The 24,344-nt window shown below is 35.9% G+C and overlaps 1 protein-coding gene across 1 annotated transcript; it reads left to right on the top strand.

Annotated features, from left to right (window-relative positions):
* Positions 1-6,629: 6,629 nt before the first annotated feature.
* On the top strand, positions 6,630-22,800 carry LOC113753943 (DExH-box ATP-dependent RNA helicase DExH3). Its single transcript, XM_027298223.1, has 19 exons — positions 6,630-7,060; positions 7,406-7,560; positions 7,675-7,762; positions 7,846-8,082; positions 8,835-8,930; positions 9,354-9,542; positions 9,680-9,839; positions 9,941-10,071; positions 10,566-10,736; positions 11,818-12,090; positions 14,987-15,181; positions 15,822-16,025; positions 16,836-16,905; positions 16,999-17,147; positions 18,816-19,124; positions 19,205-19,264; positions 20,979-21,131; positions 21,220-21,330; positions 21,818-22,800. Exons 1-19 carry the CDS (start codon positions 6,761-6,763, stop codon positions 22,277-22,279), a joined length of 3,513 nt encoding a protein of 1,170 aa, XP_027154024.1. The 5' UTR covers positions 6,630-6,760; the 3' UTR covers positions 22,280-22,800.
* Positions 22,801-24,344: the final 1,544 nt, after the last annotated feature.

Here is a 24,344-nt window from a genome sequence, read left to right as displayed (position 1 = left end):
TATAAGTAATTATAGTGAAATTAAAGTTTTAATGACTTGTACTCAATGCTCCAATTACACTTCAAACACTCTAACATTCCCAAAATAGCCCCACACTTGCAGTTGAAATCTAAAAACCGTCTTTGTCCTAAACTCATTCTTATATAGTATAAGGATGTTAAATTTTAATAACAGGAAAGACAAGAAAATTTGTTCAAAAATACCCATTAGCAATGTGAGGTACTTACCTTGGCTGGTTATTGCATTCACGATCCATAACTATAATTATTGGAAACATATGTATGCAAGTCATGCAAGAATTTGGATCGTACTAATTATTATACAGTCATATTCAAATTATAATTCTTTGCTCTCCAATTACTTTTTTTTTTCTATTATTCTCTATGTATTGTTATTCAATTGAAAGTAATTTATTAAGAAGATGTTTTTTAAGCTAAAGGAAATTGATAACTGTTAGATAAATATCAAGTACACTTAGGGATTTTTGTAGGGAGTTTTGAAGGTTTTCTTTTTCTGGAATCACTTATACCATAAGTACTTTATCAGTATAAAAAAGAGATAATATCAGAAACCTTCCCTGAAGTTTCTCTTCATATCACCTGGCACCCTTAACGTTTTAAAAATATTACATACTTCCCTCACTTTTATTATTTGTGTAACAAAATTTTTAAAAACCGTATTTACTTGCTAAATAAAAATATTCCTAAAACACTTTATTTACTTCAAGAAAATCATCACCTAAAAGACAATATCGAGTAGTGCTACCACATCATAATATTACATTCTATAAAAATATAAATTTGAAAAATAAAATAGATATTTGCATAGAAATACACTTGTACCAATTTAACTCTATATACTCAAAATCGATTTCTTATGAACTTTTTTTTTTCTAACTGCTTCTCAACATGTAGCCAAACTTTTAAATTGTACTTATCATTATAAAAATCAACTCAAAATAAGCAAATAAATCACACTTCATTGTATCACAATCACAAAAAATAAAGATAAACAAAATTCAATTTATTATAATTTATAAATGAAATATTGCATAGTCATCCAAAAAAATTAGTAAGAAAGAATGTTAGAGAAAAGGGACAGAGAAGAAAGTGACTTTCGTTCTCCTTTTTTTTTAATTTTTAAGCTACATTTATTTGATAGATGCATTATGTGTCAAGTAAAGGTTAATATAGTCTTTTTACAATTACTAAGAGAGGTAAGTGATATTTTTAAATTTTCAAAAATGCCAAGTGATATTAGGAGAAATCTCAAGAGAGGTTTCTGATATTATTCCTATAAAAAATTGTTATCAATTTGATTTTCACTGTTAGTCATGGTTGATATTCATTAGCTGTCTTAGTTTATCTAAAATAAAAATTTATGGAACAATATTTATTTTAAGCAAAACATTGGAGAACAATTTGGCACACAAACCAAACAAAGGTTTTTGGGAACAAAATTGTATTTCTTCCCCAATTTACTTTGAGGTACTTGAAGGATGAAAAAAAATTGTCTAGTTTTGCAAGTCAATATGGTACGTGGGACATGGGGCTAATGTGGTTAGGTTTCATAGGCGCATGCCAATTAAATTGGCTCAACTTGTTGGTTGAACAACTCAACCCAATAAAGGCAGCAAGTACGCTAGACCTGGTTCCTAATACAAGGAACACCTCAGTAAATGCAAGCACCTGTTGATTTGACTCAGAACTAGGCCATGTTTTGGGTGGTTTGAATGGTCTATATTTTTGGGCAAAAACTTGGACATGTGCAACTCTTTTTGTCACTAGACTAAACTTGACCAAAATGTTCCTTTACCTATTTTTGTTTACTTTCTCATATACAATTAGATCACTTCAACTTTCAAAATAATAGGTCGTACCCCATGTGCTGAGCGAATCTTGGGGCATGAGTTAAGTATATAGTTGATTGCTTTTTTTTCGATTAAGCATCACTAATTTTGTTGTCTCTCTGTAGACATGAAAAATAATAGTACTATTGCTCTTCGTGACGAAGTGAGATAGATAATTCTTTACCCTAACTTTAGAGGTGCATCTTTGCATGAATTAATACTAACCCCTTAGCTCAGTCAAATGACCATCAATTGCAGAGATTAGATTATAAGAACTCCGTAATGACGGAGAGGGGTTGGTCTAGAGTCCAAATAATTTCTTGCCTTCTTTTAAGATATTTTTACTTAGGACTTGATTGAGGGATCAATTGATTGTGAAGGACTTCATATTCAAAAGTTAAAGAATTAAGGAAAAAAAGTCCTAATGACCCTCAAACTATTAGTCAGGTGAATTTTTGGCCCCCTAATAATAAAAAGTGAACTTTTGGCCCCCGATCTATCCAAAGTGTAAAATGTTGGGTCTTCTATCAAGTTCAGCAGTTAATACCAACAAAAACCACGACCACATGAGACGCACGCCAAACTATGAAGGGCATTTTTGTCCGTGACAACCTGTGTTCCACTGGATAAAATGGGAGTTCTTCCCGAGCAAAGAAATGTATGAAGAAAACTCTATTGCAGCCAAAGAGCTTGCTGAACAAAAAAATGCTAGGAACCAACAATCCCCCTTTCCCCTTGTGTAGGTGTGAGAAAGTGACGAGGGTCATAGCTTCGTGGACCTCGAGGAATCCTAGGCATAGATTTGCGGTGTGCGTGGATGGTAGCTGCAAATTTTGACAGTGGATCAATGAGAAGATGTGATGAGGAGATGGTGTATCTCGCATGTTGAGAATGTGTTGTCAAGTGGATCTATGGTGTTGAGAATGTGCGCGGATGGTGGGTCCAAGTGGATGGTGTTGAGAATGGTGTATCTCGCAGGCTGGCAGTGGATCTATGGTTTTGTCAAGTGGTTGACTAATTAGGCTATTGAAGAACCAAACTTCATGACTGTTGTGGTGGGCTCTTAAAAAATTGAGAACTTTACCGCTTGATATACAGGGGAGGATTATCTATTGGAGCTGCAATGTCAATTGCTAGCATGGCTCTTACTCTTGTTTATGAAGATTATTGGAACTTCCCTGTTCATGTCTTGGGTAGAAATGGGGCGTTTTCAAATGATACCATCATAATTTTTCTTGCAATTGGAGGTTCTGTGATTCCTATGCAGGTAATGGCTAATTCTATTGCTTCTGTAAAGCTCAAGATACAGTTCCTATGCAGGTAATGGGGTCTGATTCTATTGCTTCTGTAAAGCTCAAGATATAGAACCGCAAGGAATTTTTTGTGAAGAATCAAAAACTTGTTTTTGATGGAAAAGAATTAGCGCAAAATAAGTCCAGTGTTCAGGATTATGGGGTCACTGATAGGAATGTGTTGCATTTGGTCCTTAGTGTGACGACTCCACCTCTCCCTAACGCGTACCCAAGGGTTTGGCGGATTGCCTGCCTAACTCACGTCAGGACTCACTACATTCACTCCAATAAATTCTCAAAATAACCGTTCAAGCCTCCAAATTAACATCTGAATTCTACAGTTCAATCAAAATTCAAACTTAATTACAAACTAAAAGTACATGTGCAAGAGGATCATTACACACTAGTTCAAACTTATAAGCTCCGAACCTCCACTCCTGTAAGGAAAAACAAATCTAAGGGGGGGGGGAGAGTGAGTTATTACCCAGTGAGGTTCCCCAAACAAACATCCAAGCAAAATACCAGTCAAAACACAAAAATATTGCATTTAACAAATTCACACATTTTGCATAGTAGTAAACATCTCAAGGCATTTAAAACGTAATTATTCAATCATTTAAAGGATATGAACTCACTTGGAACCATTCATTCATTCAATCATTTAGTCATTCAGTCATTCAGTCTCCGTCCATTTCTTTCTTATAACTTCCGATATTTGAAAATACATTTGAAAACAAAAACCCCGACATTGATCATTTCATTCAGTCATTTATTCATTATATTTCATTCACTGGTCAGTACTCTACCTAACTTCATAGTCGTACACTAGTGTACCAAAATAGTGGCCCAAGGTTACCAACCTACTTGACTGAATCCGCTTCTGACTCGAATAGGCTAGCGACGAAGGACAAGGGCCCAATTCAGCCATGACTTACATTCATGCACAGGTAATATTCAATCGTTGAAAATTTATATTCACTTAGATCGAGTGTGGTAAAGTACACACTCGCCTATCAATAGTAAAGTGATCTTTGAAATACTTTTAACAGTCAAACAATAATCACACAATCAAAGCATTCAATTCACAAACACAAGGAACACTCACCACTTGACCTCAATGTTTCCACTTCAAACCCTGATTCATCTTCTCAAGTCCTGTGGTTATATAAACTATCAGGAGTCTATCCATTTAAAAATAAGATAAAAGAAAAAATATGAGTTCGAAACTTCACTTAACAAATAGAGAAAATTGCAGGTTTAATCCTAATATAGCTTTCGAAAGGGCCACGATTTCTTGTTCAAATCAAGGGAAAACCACATGTATGATAGGTCCATGTTTCAAGTATAATATGGAGCAAGAATATGTCGGTTATAGCCAAGAATTTTGAAGACAACAGGAGAAAATTTTCGAGGCACAAAACTGGAAATTTCGAGCAAGAAAAACACGTTGGAGAAAACTCATTTTCCTTTTCTTGTCCTCTTTGTTTTGACTCAACTCCAACATGCAGGCGAAGATTTAGGTTTAACAAAGTATCTTGAGCAAAACCTTGCCAAAATCACCACAAAATTCTGGAAATCAAATCTGGAAAATGGCTCTTTTCTAGCCGGCCAACTCTAATAGAAATTACAGCAAGTTTTCCCCAAAATTTTCAACAAAACTTCCAACTTTCAATCTTATTTTCTTAGCAAAACTACTATCAATCAAGATATCATGTTATGACATATATGACCATTTTCTTAGCAAATAAACCCATCAAAATTTCACATATTCAAAACTCTAAACTAAACTAACTAGATTATGCACCAAAAGTGGAAATTAAAACATAATCTTGACAAACCATAAAATCTTCCATAAAAGTCATGACTTTTACCTTATAGAATATTATCCATTAAGTAGATGCAAAGACAATTGAAGAAAGATAAGATTGCTATCAAGTTTACCTCTTAAATCCCACAAAACAAAGTTGAAAATTCACAACATAACCTGAAAATCGTGAAATTCACCATACAAGTCCTTTCTTTAACTTCTATAACATCATATATCAAATAAACTCAAAGATAAGGGAAGATTTCTGGTAAAGTTTACCTCTTTACCTCCAAAACCTTAGATGGACAGCCAAGCAAGAAGTACTCAAGGGTTTCTTCCTCCAAAACTTCTCCAATAACTTCCCTCCAAACTTGATTCAAGATTTGTCGGAGTAGACTAGGGTTTTCTCTTGTTTTCCCTCACTAATCAAGCAAGAAATCAAGGCTTGAACTTGGAGTTGGTTTTCCCTTCTTTTCCCCTCAAGAATTTTGGCCAAGACAAGATAAAGAAGAAAGAAATAGTGAAGAAAGAAAAGGGAAGAAAGAAAAGCTTATTTTGGTTAAGGTTTTGGTCAACTTTGGTTGGCTACTTGACAAATGGCAAGAAAAAAAGAGAGGTTTATCTTTTTGTCTCTCTATTCGTCTTTAACTCACCAAGATATTTAAGGTTTTTCCAATTAACTCTTAACACCTCATGTCACATAGTTCTTTTTATACAAAACTCCTTCTAATCCCCCAAATTTATTGCACACACCTTACTAGTTGGTCACTAGTATATTGTACTATGAAACTTAACATGCATCAAATTAAACATGCACCAAGGTAAATAATACAATAGGAAGAAAATCATGATTCAACCAAGAATTTAAGGCAAGTAAGTTCAAATAAGAGTTATAAAGACAAGAAAAATTTTGAAGCCTCACACCTAGGCTATTAGATCTCTAGGCGATTACTATTAGAACTGCGTGTGGGAAAGAGTTTGAGTTCCATGTTGGAAGAAAGAGAAATGTGAGCTATGTGAAACAACAGATTGCTAAAAGGGTGAATGAATTTCTTGGTCTCAAAATAATGGTAGAGAGAGGGAGAGATAGTGGTAAAAGTAAAAGTAAACAATTAGGTCAAAATCATTTTTACTCCATTTTATTGAGTGGAACATAGCTCATCACGGACAAAAAAGCCCTTAGTATTTCGACCTGCATCTCACATGGTCGTGGTTTCTGTTGATATTAACTGTTAAATTTGACAGAAGGCTCAACATTTTGCACTTTGGATAGATCGAGGGTCAAAAGTTCACTTTTAATTGTTGGGGGTCAAAAGTTCATCCGACTAATAGTTTGAGGCTAATTGAAAATTTTTTTCCCAAGAATTAACTAAGAACTTACCTACACGAATAACATATGCACATAAAAATGTAGAAATAAGACAAGGTAAAAGATTAAAAGAGAAAATAAAACGAAGTTGGTTTTTGATTAAAATTGAATTCCAAAAAACTACAAAAAATTATTAAATTATCGATTCCTTTCACCTAAAGTCAATTTCGATGTCAAATAATCCCCATTCAAATCTCCAAATTTGAAGGGAACCGAGACGATCCAGTTTTGGGGTCCGGTTTAATCAATTTACTCTCCCCTTGGCCGCGGCGAGGCATCCAGTAATTCCCGTCCTCCATTTAGATTAGCAGACTCCGGAGTTGTCACTTGTCCGCTCTAAAACGGAGGGAACAAAATAAAATAAAATAAAAACCGCCATGGCACCGAGAACTTGAATCCCATTTAAAACAAGAAGATTTTCATTTTTCTCCCTCCAAATTATAATGCATTCAAGGCTTGGGTTTATCTTAGCATCATGCTCCAAAAGAAGAATTAGGCTTAATACTTCTTCATCAACACCATCATTTCCACTCTTCTCTACTCTCTCATTATCCTTGCCGTTAGTATTACCGCCGGCGGCTGCTGGGGAGCGGTTAATTAGAAGAGTTTTAAGTATTTCTCTGTCCAATTTATTGTGCAATTCGGCCACTCTTGCCAGTGGGTCCCTAGGCCGGAGCTATTCTAGTTACGCCGTTGAACAGTTCTCTGATGACGAGTACGAATGCGATTACGACAACCAGCCGGTAATCTATACTTCTCGATAATCGAATGGAAAAGTTTTTTTATTTCCCTTTGGTTTAATTTTGTTTGCATTAATTTGTGCGTGCTGTTTTGTCATTTTTTCCCTACTTTAGGTTCGTTTGAATGGTTTCGTAATAAATGATGTTTTTCGTTTTCATTCATCGAACTTGTAGTAGAAATGGAGGAGAAGTTTGAATTTTACTAGTTGAATTTTTAGTGGTGCTATTAGTTACTGCTTGGAAAGGTTAAATGGCTTGTGATGGTTATGTGTGAATGTTCTTTTTGCTATTTGTATGATTGAAAATTGAGCTGGAGAATAATTAGTTTTAGGGCTATTGTTATTGTAGGCATCTTCGTCAGTGGCCAACATTGATGAATGGAAGTGGAAACTTAGTATGCTGTTGAGGAATGAAAAGGATCAAGAAATTGTGTCCAGAGATAAAAGGGACAGGAGAGACTTTGAGCAAATATCGAATTTGGCTAAACGCGTGGGACTTTACTGGTAGAGAACTTTTTGCATTATCGTGCTTTTATTCTGTTTGGCTTTATTTTTTCCTGATTTTGTTTGAGATTTTTTTTTTATTTTGTCTGGTGCAATGTTTACAACCATGTTCAGCGAAATATATGGCAAAGTTGTAGTTGCAAGCAAGGTGCCTCTCCCTAACTACAGGCCAGATCTAGATGATAAGCGACCTCAGAGGGAGGTATGTAATTACTTGTTGTTGATTTTTTTTAGGATTTGCATTTATAAGCAGTTGATTATTCTTAATTTATTCAAGACTTGCAGGTCGTTATCCCATTGAGTTTACAGAGGAGAGTTGAGGGTCTGCTTCAGGAACATTTGGACCGATTGCAGCTAAGTTGTGTTAAAAGCGATGAAGCTTCAGGCGAAAGAAAATCCATGGATCAGGTTGAAGATGTGAATAATGAAGAAAATCCTGACTCCCTCCTTGATGGATCTGTCATGGAGAAGGTTCTCCAGAGACGGAGCTTGCGGATGCGTAACATGCAGAGGGCTTGGCAGGTATTTGGTGGTTACTTTCTATGTTTCTCTTACCTCTTTGGATGGCATTAGGCATGATTCTCAGAATTGCATGCAAGCAATTTGCACCAGCTCCTGAGTGACGTTCCATTAATTAAGTACTTGATAAAAACTAGTATTGCATTTATTGTTTACTTAGGTTGTTATTACTAAATATGTAGATGTCTGTTTTGTTCTCATCCATGTAAACTATCCACCCATGTCTCGAATGACTATTTGAAGCATTTAGCTTTTTCCTTGTTCACTGCCAGATATTCTTTGTATTGATTCATATATGTTTTAACCTCTTATAATGTGCGCATGCATACATACGGTGATGTATAGAAGAATGCATGTGCATGCATACATATATACCTTTCAAGTGCATATGCATGTATAATATCTTAGCATATTGCTTTTCGTTGACACTTGGACATCATTATTGAGAATATAGTCACATTTTCTGATTGTTTTCCTAATCCAAAACTCCTTATTCCTGGTTTAGTTTTGACTTCTGTCTGATTAAAAGCTACTGGAGACTTAATCATGCTACAGTTCGCTGCATTATGGACAGAGTATCTTTGTTTTGCTAAATGTAATTTTTTTTGTGGAAGCGTTTTGTTCTGTTGTGCTGGATGCAAAAAGTTCTGAAAGTGATTGCAGATACTTTCAATGTATATCAATACTCGAGATTTTACTTCTTGATTTTTTTTTTACTGGATTGTGCACTGAAGTAATTTTTTCTTTTGATGTAGGAATCACATGAAGGAAGAAAGATGCTGGATTTTCGGAAATCTCTCCCTGCATTCAGGGAGAAGGAAAGGCTGCTTCAATCTATTGCAAATAATCAGGTTCACCAGCAGAACTCGTACTTTTTAATTTGTTACTTACACTACAGAGTCTGTGTATTTCACTTTGAATGTTTAAAAAAACAAGCTTGCACAAAAGATAGGCTTCAACAATGTACCTCATCTAGTTTAGAATATGTGAGACTTCTAGTGTTTTAATAAGTTCTGTAACTTTGATGTATTGCCTGATATGTTGTAATATTTAAAAGAACTTATGTGCTGTCTACAGATGAAATATGATGTATCTTGTTTTCATCTATGCTTTTCAACCTTCTGTATCTAATGCCTAAACAGTACTTAAAGTTTCAAAAGATTTTTGTGTGTGGCTGTTTGGTCGTTTGTAAAGAGGATGGTTTCTTCCTTGGATGAATCATCACAATTATGAGTTCTATATGGAAGTTGATCCGCTTCCTTTCTGCTCTACAGGTGGTTGTGATATCTGGGGAGACTGGGTGTGGTAAGACCACCCAACTTCCTCAGTACATATTAGAGTCAGAAATAGAATCTGGTCGTGGAGCATTTTGTAGCATAATTTGCACACAGCCACGTAGAATATCTGCTATGGCTGTTGCAGAAAGAGTATCTACAGAAAGAGGAGAGCCTCTTGGTGAATCAGTAGGCCTTCTATTGCTCTTTTGCTTTAACTTTTCTTATGATTGATTGGGATTTGAAGTGTCCATTCACTAGATAGATAGTTCTACTTGGAAACTTCTTTATTTGAGCTACTGTCCTTCACAGAGATTTTTTGGTAGGTTGGTTTTAAAGTGAGGCTAGAGGGAATGAAGGGAAAAAACACACAACTTCTCTTTTGCACAAGTGGTATTTTACTCCGTCGGCTATTGAGTGACCACAACCTGAATGGTATTACTCATGTCTTCGTGGATGAAATTCATGAGCGTGGCATGAATGAAGGTTAGTATAGTTTTTTAAAGTTTTTTCCCTATCTTCTCGAGTTTTTTCAGCAAAGCATCATATGCTGATTGTCATAGTCTTTTCTGCTATTTTGTTATCAGACTTCCTGTTGATTGTATTGAAGGATCTTCTTGTGCAACGTCGAGATTTAAGGTTGATTTTGATGAGTGCTACTCTAAATGCTGATCTGTTCTCCAGTTATTTTGGAGGAGCACCTATAATTCACATCCCGGTAAATTGTCAAGCTAAGTAGTATATCCTTATTGGGGTTTCCATATGGTATCAGAAGTTCCTGTTGTATCTTGCAGGATACAGTTTGTAGGTTTCTTAAACTTGGAATAAGTATCGAGTATGCTTTAGATTTCCTTCTCTAAACCACTAATCTGATTTATGGTGTGGCCAACAGAGTTTACTTATGCTTGGTTTTATTTGGGGCTGTTGTGAAATTCTTTGCAAAGTTGACCTTATCAACCAAATAATTTCTTTTTTGCTTTCTTCTCAAATCCTTTGAATAAATTTGATAACTTGGTATTTTAGTTAAGGAAAAAAATTTGTCTGAGCTGCAGCACAATTTAGACCTTGAAATTATCCCCTTTCAACCTTTATATCTCCTGTGAAATTTAGTTAATGTTGTCTACACTGTGTGTTTCAATTTGGAAGAGTGTAAGCACTCCTCCAACCCTATCACCCCCGTCCCCTAAACACCTTTGTTGAAAATGAGTGTAGGGATTCACGTATCCTGTGAGAACTCACTTTCTGGAAGATGTACTGGAAATGACTGGATATAAGCTGACTTCATTCAACCAAATTGATGATTATGGCCAAGAGAAGGTATGGAAAACACAAAAGCAGCTAGCTCCACGAAAGAAGAAGAATCAGATAACATCTCTTGTTGAGGTAACAAACTCTGCTCAAGATATACTCTATAGAAAATCTTTGCTGCTTTTGCTTCCACACATATTTGATTTTTGGTTGAGTATTTGTTTCCCTTTGGTCATTGCATTTTCTTGTTTTGTACAAGTATTGTTTGTATAAATTTGAATGTTGAAGTTTTTAAGGGTTTTTTTTGACTGGCACATTCTTCTTTAATAAGGCTAAGTTACACAGAAACTTGAGTTAACAGATCTTCACATGTTGGTAAAATTTTTCAATCTCTGTATTATATACCCAGGTCATTTTTCCTTTTTTTTTTGGGCTGAAAATGTTAGCCTTTTATGATGATTTGGAAGGCTTTTGCACTCTCACAACTTTTTCCATAGTAATAGTTGGATTCTTTTTCTTGTAACCCCATCTGATTTAATACAAGCTTAAATTTTTTATCAGATGAATGAGAAGGAATGTTATAACTTTACAAGTCAAAAATAATTTCTGTGAATAGTGTTGCTGAGCCATACGATAAGATGTGCATTAGAACAACTTAGTTCTTGATCCTGGGAGATTGTAGTTACACAGAGACCATTTGACGAACTTTTCTTTTTTGGAAAAATTTGAAATTGTTGCAAGGAATACAAAAGATTGTGAATCTGATTAGTTCATTTTACCAATTGTTTCTTCTGCATTGGGCTGGTATTCTTTTGTTGCTCATATCACGTGTATGTTGGCATACTTCCTGTAGCAAGGGGGAGGTGGTGGAAAGTTAAAGCTCATATCTTAATAGAAGGCCATTTCCCTAATAGGGTAACTATTCCAATAATTATAAATGCTACTACTGGTTTGAGCGAAGAAATTTGTCTTTCTTGAAATGCATACCTCGTCTAAGGTAGTAACTGGACAAAATTGGTGGACCAAATCTTTTCTGGGACCACCATTTTTGCTGTATGTTATTATCTTGTTATAAGAACTACCTCTTTCAATCCTGCTTAAATGTAACTTTCTTTAATCTTCACTGGTAGACAACAACTATTCAAAGAGTGCAGGTCACATGCATTGGACCTACAAAGAGTAATGTTCATATTTGAGCTTTTGAATCTTTTCACAGGACGCTCTGAATAACTCAAACTTTGAGAATTATAGTGCCAGAGCACGTGATTCACTCTCATGTTGGACACCTGATTGTACTGGGTTCAATCTTATAGAGGCTGTTTTATGCCATATATGTCGGAAGGAACGACCTGGTGCTGTGCTGGTATTTATGACTGGTTGGGAGGATATTAGTTGCTTGAGGGATCAAATTAAAGCTCATCCACTGTTAGGTGACCCTAACAGGGTGCTTCTACTTACATGTCATGGTTCAATGGCAACCTCTGAACAGGTGCTGCATTTTCTTTGAGTTCCTTTTTCTTGTACTGTTCTTACCATGCTGATGATCATTGTTACCATAGATATTTTGTTTTCCTAAAGTATTTTATTCTTGTTATCATTTATTTGCTGGTGTCACTACTCACTAGCTTTAATATCAATGTGTTATATAGATAGTTCTTTGTTTTACCTGCCTCAATGTGCTGGAAGAGGGCTTTAATTTCCCAACGTATTGAAGTTGTTGAATCTCATATTCTTTTCTAAGATATTGCTTTTCCTTGCTGCCTTTTTCTTTTGCATGCCAAAGTGGTATGGTTGACTTATGTTGATATGAATATGCTCCATTTGGATATCAATGGATTAATAAGTTTATCTCAAACATTCATTTTTGGTACTATTGAAGACTAATTTGCTCTTCCAAGTTTCTTACGTATCCCATCAATTTTCTTTTGCAAGCTTCGTATTCCTTTTCTTAGATACAGGTGGAAAGAAAAAGAGAAGTTCACTTCAGCACCTACTTCATCATTTGTGTCCAATCCAGTATTTGCTTTTGGATAGATTCAGAATAGTTTTTTCCCCCTTTAGTAGATTTAAGATTAGTCTATGTTGTCTTCACTTCAGTTTTCTTCTTGCTTTACTTGCTCCGAAAATGTAGATTAAGGTTGACTTTTGCTTAGACTTCCAGTGGTTCATATGCATCAGCAGTCTATTGGTATTCTTGTTTCAGGAATAATATCATAGAGCTCTAATACTCTTGTCTTGTAGCATGATTTGTGCTAAGGCTAGCTTGCACATACAGTGATATGATATAATCAGCAATTTTTCGCCAGCTTCTGGTGGTATCCAAATCCTTCTACATACACCTGCTTTCTTAAGATTCCATTTTTGGACGTCTTTTCCATTTAAGTGAGTGAGAACATTTTGAGTCTCACTCAACTGCATAGGATTTGCGCATTCAAGTATGATCATGACCCTTTTGTGGAAGCAATAATTTCCCTATGCTAGCATCTACTTCATGTGGCACTGCTCAATTCAACTAGCTATAGGTCGAGATTCACCCAACTGTTTCACATCTTGTGAAAATTGATAGCGCTATACTCGACATTTCATGTAATTTTCAGTCACCCTTGTGCCTAAGACCACCGTCTGGAAGTTTTGCCTCAAGATGATGAACCTAGTATTAGGGAACATACTTGAACTCTCACAAGCATCATCAGAATGCCAGGCCTTTGTCTCCAATATTCTGTATGTACTGTTCTTCACACTGGTTCTCTGTGCCCCTCTAGGAAGGCCAGAATGCTTGCTTGCTTCGAGCACTGAGGGCTGCTTGAACGGTTGAGGAACAATTCTTTTGCTTGAAACTTGCGATGGTGCCTGTCCTACCTAGGCATCACTTGCATTTGCCTTGCCTTAGGAGGGAAGCAGCCTTAGAAGGGAAGCATTCTTTCCATGGTTCATTTGTACCTTCTGCATGATATGGTCAACATTGCTAAAGCTCCCAACTACCAATGTCCAAAGCTTCACATCTCAAATACCATGCACCCTTTATAGCAGTGCAACCTCCATGGCAAGGCTAGATCTCAATTCTTCTGGAATGAGTTAGGATACACCACCTGGTGTGCCTTTATTGCTCAAAACATTAGTGATATAAGGTTGTTGATTGCTAGCTGGTTAGGCTACTGGTTTCCGTGCCTTAAACTACAGTTCTTGGAGATTGCCCAGAGCAGTCTTGTGTAGTGCTGTTTATTCTGGTTCATCAACGAACATGGAGAATAATGGTACTCCTCTCGTAGCCTAAGCTGACCTTTGGATTTACAGCAATATGTTGCTGACAATTGACCAATAAGCAAGAGGGAAGCTGATGGCCCATATACCAAGAGTGCCTCCCCAATTTCTGTCTTATTAAGAAGTATCCCAAGTCCAATCAGTAGGCGGTAATTTTTGAATCCTGCAAATAAGTTACCTTCAGACTTCTCTATCTCCTTTCTGAATCCACCAAATCTTATGTTCATATGATTCTCCTAGACTGACTTGTAAGCTCAAGGGCACACTAAAGTAGACAAGTATATGGCATGTCCCAGCATCTTTCGTCTTGTTGTCACTCAATTATCATTTTTTAACTTGATGAGGCGCCTTATCTAGACACCAAGGGTCGTATCTCTCAAATATCACATCAAAATTGAATTTTGACTTCACAAGCTGCAGACAGCAAAATTCTTCCTGTCTTGTTTTTTACTGGTCCTCTTGGCAGTTCTAGCCAGCCTTAGCCAGTTGGCTGCCACAGGTGTTGCCCTTTAGCTAGAGTGGTCCTAATGAATGTAGGATACAAATGGCTTAATATAATTGGATACTGGATTGAATTAACTGAATCCAGTTACATCCACTATACAAACGGATGTCATTGGATTGGGCCCAATTTTATAACGATTAAACCATGATCCATTCTCTCATCCTCTTATCAGTTATAATGTGCCACCTCAATTTCTTAATCTTTGATTCTTTTTCTTCTTTCTGTCCTTCTTATGACTGAAAACTTAACTGCACATGGTCCACCACCACCACTTGACAGAAAGCGTGAGCTTTTCATATGGAGTTTGATCTCCTTGCAGTGTGTTGTTCGTCATACACTGTACTCTTTTTTTTCCTTCCATTTTCTTGGACTCTTCTATTTCTTGGCTTTTAGAAGACTTTTCTATCATTGTTGATGGTTATTCTCAAGTTGTTGGATGGATCTGTTTAATTCAAGTGTAACACCCTGTTCAGCTAATGTGTAATGCCATACATTCACTTTTGGAAATGACACTGTCTTCTGAGTTTTTCCTATTTTATATTTTTTAGTTTTGTTTGCTTTTACTCTGTATTTTTATAGTCCATTATCATTTTGTTGACAAGGTGATATTTATCTACAGAAACTCATATTTGAGAAGCCACCTCCAAATGTTCGTAAAATTGTACTTGCTACTAATATGGCTGAGGCTAGTATTACAATCAATGACATAGTTTTTGTGGTTGATTGCGGAAAAGCAAAGGAGACTACCTATGACGCACTGAATAACACTCCTTGTTTACTGCCTTCGTGGATATCCCAGGCTTCTGCTCGGCAAGTGAGTTCATTACTCCAATTTTTTGCTTCACTCCAAATCTAGTTACCATTCCTCGAATATTCCTATTTTTGCTGATGCTATAAAGTTCTCATTCCTTTGTATCTTTTGTATCAGGATCAGTATTTATGTTTTTGTTGATTTTGATATATTGGGGAGTGTCTATATTGTTTCTTATGTTTTTGTTTTGGCAATCCAAGTGAAGATTGCTTGTAGAACATTGTAAGCCTATATTATTTGCAAGTGCTCAGGCGTTCAGAGAAGTTTTTTGGTTGTTCTCATAAAAGCATAAAATAGCAATGCTTGGGATCAAGAACAACCTTTTTTTTTCCTCTGTTTTATGTATTTAGTTAACATGTTTTTTGCTCTTGTATTTTCATTTTTTTAAATGTTTATCATTGAACAGTAGAATGAACTATTTAATATATTTACTTTTTTTACCCCATGATCAAATGCTGACTAGGGAATCCGAAGTCTAATTGGTCCTTAAAGAAGATCTCCTCTTCTGTTCGATTTCCTTTTGCTTATCTCCTTTAGTTGGATGATTATACTTAATCAAAAAGCAAGCTTCATGTGAAACTTAATAATATCTTTGGTTTTATCTGCTTATACAAAGGAGGTCATTATTATTTCTTGGTTGCAGAGAAGGGGTAGAGCTGGTCGTGTGCAGCCGGGTGAGTGCTACCATCTGTACCCACGGTGTGTTTTTGAAGCTTTTGCTGAATACCAACTTCCTGAATTGTTGAGAACTCCTTTAAATTCTCTCTGCTTACAAATCAAAAGTTTGCAAGTTCGAAGTATAGGAGAATTTCTTTCATCTGCCCTTCAGCCTCCTAAACCTTTGGCGGTAAGCTTTTCCCATTTTGTTCACATCCTCGCTCCCCACTTTCTTCCGAGCTGCTTCGAAGATGGTTGAGCAATGTTATGTGGATATACATTTCTATCTTTTCCAGATTTAAGCAATTAAAATGACTCTTTCATGTTAAGTTTGAGTTTCAAATGTGTTTGGATTGTAAGTTATTTGCCCAAATATATTTGCTTACATCACCATTACAATTTCCAATAAACCTTTTTATCTTCCCAATTACCTTTTTATCTCACATACATCACATCACAAAAAGTGCTACAGTAAAAATATCTCAAATAACTTACAATCCAAACACTATCTTTTTCTCATCTGAATTGAATCAACAATGTAGTCTAAACAGGATACACATACTTGTAAACATATATGTAAAAAAATGTCTCAAAAATTTGAATAGACACTTTAATGTAGGGCATTTCGTAGAAGCAGAATCTCTTCAGCGATAGAATTCTTTTAGTGTCCAGAGGAATTAAAGAAATGAATAAGTTTAGGTTTCAAGTTTTTGAGTTTAGGTTTCAAGTTTTTGAGTTAGCTGAGTAATGAATTCCACTTGGCCACTGTTTCAGTGATGAATTTAATTTGATGGTATCTTCAGGTTAACCTGTATGATTTTGATAAATGAGTATCAGGGCTTACAGATTATCTGGCTTAAAAGAAGTGTCTGAGAGTTCTGCTGATGGTTTTATATGTTCATACTTTACATATCTGTAGGTACAATGAATACCGTTTAGTTTGTTCTGGTCAAATAGGTTGTTGTTTCTTTAATCAAATGCACATCTCAATGTCTTGCAGGTGCAAAATGCTGTTGGGTTTTTAAAGATGATTGGTGCATTAGATGAAAGTGAAAATCTTACAAATCTTGGTATGGTATTTTGACTAAATTGATGTTCAATACGCCTAACCTCTTGTATCATACCAGGCTTCTTATGAAACTACATATTCCTTGCTCATTCAGGGGAGTTTTTATCGGTGCTTCCTGTGGATCCAAAGCTTGGGAAGATGCTGATTATGGGTGCTGTTTTTCGTTGTTTTGATCCAGTTTTGACAATTGTGGCTGGCCTTAGTGTCAGGGATCCTTTCCTTTTGCCTCAAGACAAAAAGGATGTGGGTACAAGACTGAAAATAGTTTCATTCAATGCTTTAAAATGCCTTTTGCTTTCTTTTTTTGATATTCTTATTTTCTACTAGCTTTGGTAGAAATGGAGATGTGGTACATATGATGCCATTTTCTTGTATGAGCGACTTAGTGCAAAAGAAAAGAATAAGAGGGGAATCAGAATGGATTAAAGAATGGAATCAGAAATGGATATGTGGCACATATGATGCCAGTTTTCTTGTATGAGTGACTTTGTGCAAAAGAAAAGAATAAGATGTTTCAAAGTACACAGGAAATCTTAAGTCAAGTTTGCTTAGCAAGGCATACCCATATGGTCCCTTTTCAAGATACTTCTTAAAATTATGCCTCGAAACTTAAATATCTTCATCTTCAAAAAAAAAAAAAAATCTTTTATTTTTCACCTGTTTATGGCATACGAATATCATGAGTTTATTTAAGGACACATGAGAGTATTTAGCTGATGTTATGGGAATTATTTAAGGACATATGAGAGTATTTAGCTGATGTTATGGGAACTTTGTTGATTTATTTGGAATCCCTAGAATTTCTTCTTGTGCTGATTGCATTTGCTAAAGTGAGGATCAAAGCTATATTAGATGCCATTTCTTTTCACTACATAAGTTTGGGTCCCTCATTTTCACCACCTGATGTGGATTATATGCTTGTAAAGTAGCATTTATTCAACCACCACTTGTACTTTCGCAACATCTCTTTTTTATCCACATTTATCATTTCACTAATTGCTTCAACGTGTTAGGCCTTTTAGTAGATTGTTTGAACTTCGAATGCAATTTCACATCATTCAATTAGCAAATTCATCCTGACAATGGCAATTAAGCATCAAAACCTGTGCAGTTCATCTTTACGAAGATCAGCTTATCCTAGCTTTTGTATGATGTTATTCTCCTGACTCCAACAGTCAAGAATATGGAATACCAAAGCTCAGCCTGACTGGCCATTAATGGTCATGTCCTTTACTTCTGAACCTATATAAATGGATGTAAACATGTTTGTGGAGATTTGTAAGTATTGGTTAAAAAATCGAGCACTATTTGAGAGAATGAATTAAGATTCTTTGTGAATTTTCAGCAAGACCATGCAAAGTAGAGGTTAAACATGTGAAGTTATGATTATTATTCACAGGATTAGAGAAATTAAAAATCCTGAAGTCACTCGAATAAGAAAATCAAAAGCACTAGTTGTCATGTAGGTAAAAGTATTTGCTTTGAACATGATGAATTCATAAATTCTATCAAGTGCCTGACCTAAACTATTGGTATAAGGGATTTGTATAGTTAGATAATGCTTTGATGGTTGTGCAAGTTCAACCCTTAGGTTTTTTGACAGAATGAATCCTGTTGCCCTCAAAGTTTGAGGGTCACAATGCATTTCTTTGCACGTGTTGCTGTGTTGTTTTGTGGAATCATACCAAGAATCCTGTTAAGCATGCCTTGTAGAGTTGTACTGATTGCCAATGGTATACATTGTTAGGTTGAGCAATTTAATTCTTGCTCTATTTTCTTGAAAAAACTGCTCGGTATTTTGCAGACCCACATTTCTAATAGTTTCTCTATAATTTGTCTGACTGTATGGAGCCTTGAATCATACTTGGTAGGAATATTTGTAGGCTAAACATGTTCCTCTTTCTAATGCAGTTGGCAGGGACAGCTAAGTCAAGATTCTCCGTTAAAGACTATAGCGACCATATGGCTCTTGTCCGTGCATATGAAGGATGGAAGGATGCGGAGAGAGAAGGATCTGCATATGAGTACTGTTGGAGGAACTTCCTCTCTGTCCAGACTCTTCAAGCCATCCATTCTCTTCGGAAGCAGTTCAGCTTTATTTTGAAAGACGCTGGATTGTTGGATGCGGATGCAGCAACAAACAATAAATTAAGTCATAATCAATCATTGGTCCGGGCAGTTATATGCTCTGGCTTGTTTCCTGGAGTTGCATCTGTAGTGGTAAGGTGACTCTGTTTGCTAATTTGATGTTTTAACAAATACAATTGATTAAGTCATTCGCCCCTTATTCTTCATTTCAGCACAGGGAGACGTCAATGTCTTTCAAGACAATGGATGATGGTCAGGTCTTACTATATGCGGTATGCTTTAAAGACACACACATAACTGATATCTAGGGAATGCATGTAATGATTTCTTTGGTACTTAAATGTCTGGGAGGAATTGTTCATGCATGATTCTAAATCGCACAAAACTGTTGGTGAAACTCAGAAAATATCTATTCTCATATTGTGCTTCTTATTCTGGCAAACTGAGACAGTATGCTACTGTGAGGAGAAGACTAACTCTCTACTAGGTTTGGATCAACACTTTCAATGTTTAACTGAATGCTAATAGCTGGTGTTGGGGTGCACCAATTATCACAGAAGATGATTGTGTTAGCATAATTTACCCAAGCATAGATAAATTTTACCCACCCCCCCCTTTTTCTTCCTGTACTGCAATTTTGTTGAATTACCAATTAGACAAGCTTGTTCATGATACCAAAAGATAGTTGGCTGACAACCGAGGGAAAAATTAGCATGAGCAAGTAATACTCTACCAGGCAGCATCTTTGATTATAAAACATCTATTCATGCCTGTCCATGAAATTCTTTTGTGCAATTACTGATCAAATTGTGCTCTGTTTGCTTCAATCCTGAAGAGTTTTGAGTTTTGAAGAATGCCTACTAGTAAGAGTAACAAAAAAGCAAGTTTGCCATCCATTATTCTTACAGGTTTCTGATTCTTAAACATCAGTTGATGTACCCAGTTGAGGTCTTCCTGTCTGATTCTCGTCTTGTTGTTTGGTAAATGAAATTATTACATTATAATGGAGCCAAGAAATAAGGGAAAAATAAGAAGGCCATGGAAAATGGAATTAACAAAAAAGAAGAGGAAAAAAAAAAGAGGAGAGGATATTGAAAGAAACAAAATATTGGATTGCAGCATTTCAAAGCAAGAAACAAACTAAATCCTAAAGTGGCTGACTTGCTTTTCTCCCATGTACTGCACTGCTATCCTGGACAATATATTTCATGTCTCCTTTTCTTTTGTATATTGTGGTCATTTGATATAACTTTGCCAAAAAAAAAAAAGAAAAAAAAAAAACCTCTGAATGTCTTTCTTCCGATGTGAATCTACCTTTCTTCCAATTTTCCTTTCTGACACTCATGGAAGGGACACGTAAAACTTTGCTATACAAGTGTGCAACTAGCCATTTGCCATTTGCAACTAGCCTTTTAACTTGTGCAGTTCTCTAGTTTATCATTTGAAACGGTATCAGATTATATGATGGAACAACTTCCTCTTCATTTGTCTCATGTGTATTCATCAAATATTTTCCTCTGAATTTGATCTACAGTGATACAACTTGCAGTGTCCTAAAGTATCCATTATTAACATAAGAGGATGCTGTGTTTTTAACATATTTATGAAAGAATTGCATGAACTTGAGGCTGGATTCAAATGAAGTGAAGAAGAATGTCTGGCAGTATAGACTTGGCTGCAGATCATAGGTCTGTTATGACAACATAAAGGGAGAGCAGTTGCCTTATGCTGCAGTTTAGCTTGGTCTGCGCTTTGAAAGCTGATATGACTTAGTTTAATACTTGGATTATCACAACATTAAGGGCATAGTGCGGCTAGTGTGTGTCAGTTTGTAGCTGTGTCAGGCCATAGTTTTTTGTTAGTGTCATATATGGGTACAATTAATTATTTGATTTCAGTATTCAAGTCATGTTTGTGCCCTGCAATGGGGTATTGCTTGCTTTCTAGCTTCTCCCTTTGGCTAGTGACATCTATGGTTTTGTGCAGAATTCTGTGAATGCCCGCTATCAAACAATACCGTATCCATGGTTGGTTTTTGGTGAAAAAGTGAAGGTGAATACTGTTTTCTTACGTGATTCCACTGGAGTATCTGATTCAATCTTGATCCTTTTTGGTGGTGCCCTCAACTATGGAACTCTGGTAGCTCTCTTCTTCAGCTGATGATTTGATATATTTGGATTCCAATGATTTCTATTTTTAGTAATCTTTCTCGTACTTGTGGTTTTAGGCTGGACAATTGAAGATGTTAGAAGGATATATTGAGTTTTTTATGGATCCTAGCTTGGCCGAGTGCTACCTGAAGCTGAAGGAGGAGATGGAAAACCTTCTGCGGAAGAAGGTGAACTTTTTATTAGTCCTTACATTTTCCCTTTCTTCAACATTACTTGAGTATGAAACCTGTACTTGAATGGTGAGGTTGGCTGCTGCAAACTGACTTTCTAGTGGGAGAGATAGATATACTACAGTATGGCTCTTGCCAGGATTTATAATAGCAAGATTAACTTTTAGCTGAAAACGTTTACCATTTCCTGACCTTTTAGCAGCAAGAACCTTGTGTAACACATTTGTTGTCTAAAATATCATAATCATGAAGAGTGCAAGTGCTTGCAGTTTCAAGAGCTAAGCAAATTGTGATCAACCCCTCTGTACAGAATTAAATGTCATTTCATTGAAAGTTGTATTTGTCTCGCGTGACAGTTTAACTGACGGGATCACTGATATCACTTATCAGCACTGGTTGTTCTGACTCCTGTTCTTTCTGTACATTAAGTTTGTATTATGATAGCTTTCCAATGGAATGACTGCTTTGCTGTTTACAAATGCAGTTTCAAGATCCTAGTCTTGATATCCATAAAGAGGGGAAATACCTCATGCTTGCTGTACAAGAATTGGTGTCGGGAGATCAGTCTGAGGGGAGATTTGTTTTTGGTCGTGAAAGCAAGCGGGTGAAAGAGTCCACTGACAATGACAGATTTACAAGAGATGGGATGAACCCCAAGAGTCTGCTACAAACTCTGTTGATGAGGGCTGGTCACTCTCCTCCTAAATATAAAATCAAGCACCTCAAGACAAATGAATTTAGGGCATTGGTAGAGTTCAAGGGAATGCAGTTTGTGGGTAAACCAAAGAGAAGCAAAGCACTTGCAGAGAGGGATGCCGCTGTTGAGGCATTGGCTTGGTTGACACACACCGACAAAAAGCATGATGAAGATGACAAGTCTCAGCCTGACGTCACTGACAACATGCTAAAACTTCTTGGCAAAAGGAGGAGGTCCAAAAGACGTTGAATTTGGTGCGGTTTTGATGTCTTTTAACTGCTATGCTGCTGTAGAGTGATAACTGCATAGCCTCAGCATGCTGAGGATAGCACAACAAAACCTGTTGAAATTTTGTCAAAAGTGCGAGTGGCCATTGGAAGAATGAACATTCAAATCCCTTTGGCTGCTGCTTCCGCGCTATCAAGTGAAGGGTTGATTGAAGCGCTTTATGTTGCTTGCACTATTCATTGGTACTTGGGATACTATTGGATAGTGAATATAATGGCTTCAACAGGTACAAGGTAGGAAAATTCTGCTGTCCTATAGTGATTAAATGGTTCCGCATCCATGAGAGGGGCATTGTTGTACATAGGCCAAGTTCATTTTGTTAGCTTGTAATAGAGTGGCTGTATATTTACGGCTCGAAAGGCAAATTTGAGGGCAGATGCAGGGAAAGCTTTTAGGTATTTCTATAGCTAGGCTGCATTTTAAGTAAAGAATACTATGATTGAAATTTTATGCAAATAATAACTAGCAGTTTAATTCCACAATGGCCTAGATTTGTGTATGCTATTACCAATAATAGACCATGTGTGTGAACGGGGAAAGGTCATATTTTGTTTCATCACTGCGGGGCAGAGCCAAGTTTTTTGGTTGGGGGACAATGGATCACAAGATGCATCCCGAGGAAAGGAGGACCTAGAACCTCTAACTTCTGGAGTTATATTTTAACTACTAGATCAAAGTGTCCGTGGCAGTTACAAATATAATTTGACTATTTGGTTTTAAAGTTTGACAATAATCATATCTAAAAGCTTTGAGCCAAAAGTACACAAATAGCATACCTGGCTAGCAATTCGACAGGTTTATGAAGAGAATGTTTAGGTATATATTTGTTTAATCATTATAATTTTTAATTTCCAAAGAGGATACATATATACAAAAAAGTATTTAAAAAACTTTGATAGATTTACAATGAAAGCGAGAAACGAATTAAGGGGTGCACATTCTAGTTATTTAGATATTTTGCTTCACTCTAGAAATAATATTCTAAGAGCACAAGATGTAAGATTAAAGCATGTAATAAAAAGCTAAAAGTTGTAAATCAACTAGCTACATAGCAAGTTTGCGAAAAAAATTCATAAATAATGAAGACTAAGTTAGGAACGATTATAAGTGAAAATTTTCAAAATTATACTAGGGTTGAAAGAAATTTTTGAAAACCTATCGGGGGTGGCTGGCTCAGCTAGTCCTCTAATTCCCTTTGCCACTCATCAATTCCTTGTGTAATGGAAGATAAATAATGCAAATAAAAGTAAATATGAAAATTATGCATAAAAAATATACATGGTTTTGCTTTGCATAAAATAGTAAATAAAGAAGGCAATCTCAACGTCTTTTTTAATAGAAAATGACAATATAACATATGAAAGAAAGAGGATGATGAAAAACATCTAAATGTGAGAAAAGTGAAAAATAAATACAAAATAATTAATATTTTCCTACTTTCATTTCTATCATCGGTATGCTTAGCTTGGATGCACCAAAATGCCTGTATTGGAGCCTTACTCATGATTTTGACCATCTTTCAGCATGCTTTCACGTTTGTTGTGCTTAATTAATTCAATATGTGGGAATTGCCCATTCTTTTTAGTGGTCTTGTGATCTTTCTCATTGTGTAGTTAAAGTAGTGCCTTGTTTATTCTTTGGGTGAATTTCTCGGAATAATGTTAAAACCAAAAAATATCACAGAAGTGTTGTTTAAGATATGTGGATAATATAAGGGTTGCCGCAGGTGGGAATATCGGCGCAAAAAAAAAGCAGACATATTTTTACATTTATTTTCAACTGCTTAAGAATTTTTTAAGCTAAGATTTTCGATAGAATTTTTTATTTTAGGCGTAGATAGACCATTGATTAATATATGTCAACGGTCGTGATTTGAAGGTGAAGGAAAAAAAAATTTTAAATCCTATTGCTGCACACAAAATTTACGGCAAAGGAATTTTTAATTTTTTAATGCCGCACATAGCGAAATTTGTGGACCATTGATCCACTTGATCAGCAGCCCCCATATCGGCACAAATTAAATTTG

The sequence above is a fragment of the Coffea eugenioides genome, chromosome 2 (genome assembly GCF_003713205.1).
Source record: "Coffea eugenioides isolate CCC68of chromosome 2, Ceug_1.0, whole genome shotgun sequence".
Taxonomy (NCBI): Eukaryota; Viridiplantae; Streptophyta; class Magnoliopsida; order Gentianales; family Rubiaceae; genus Coffea; species Coffea eugenioides.
This window is presented reverse-complemented; position numbering and strand designations above follow the sequence as displayed.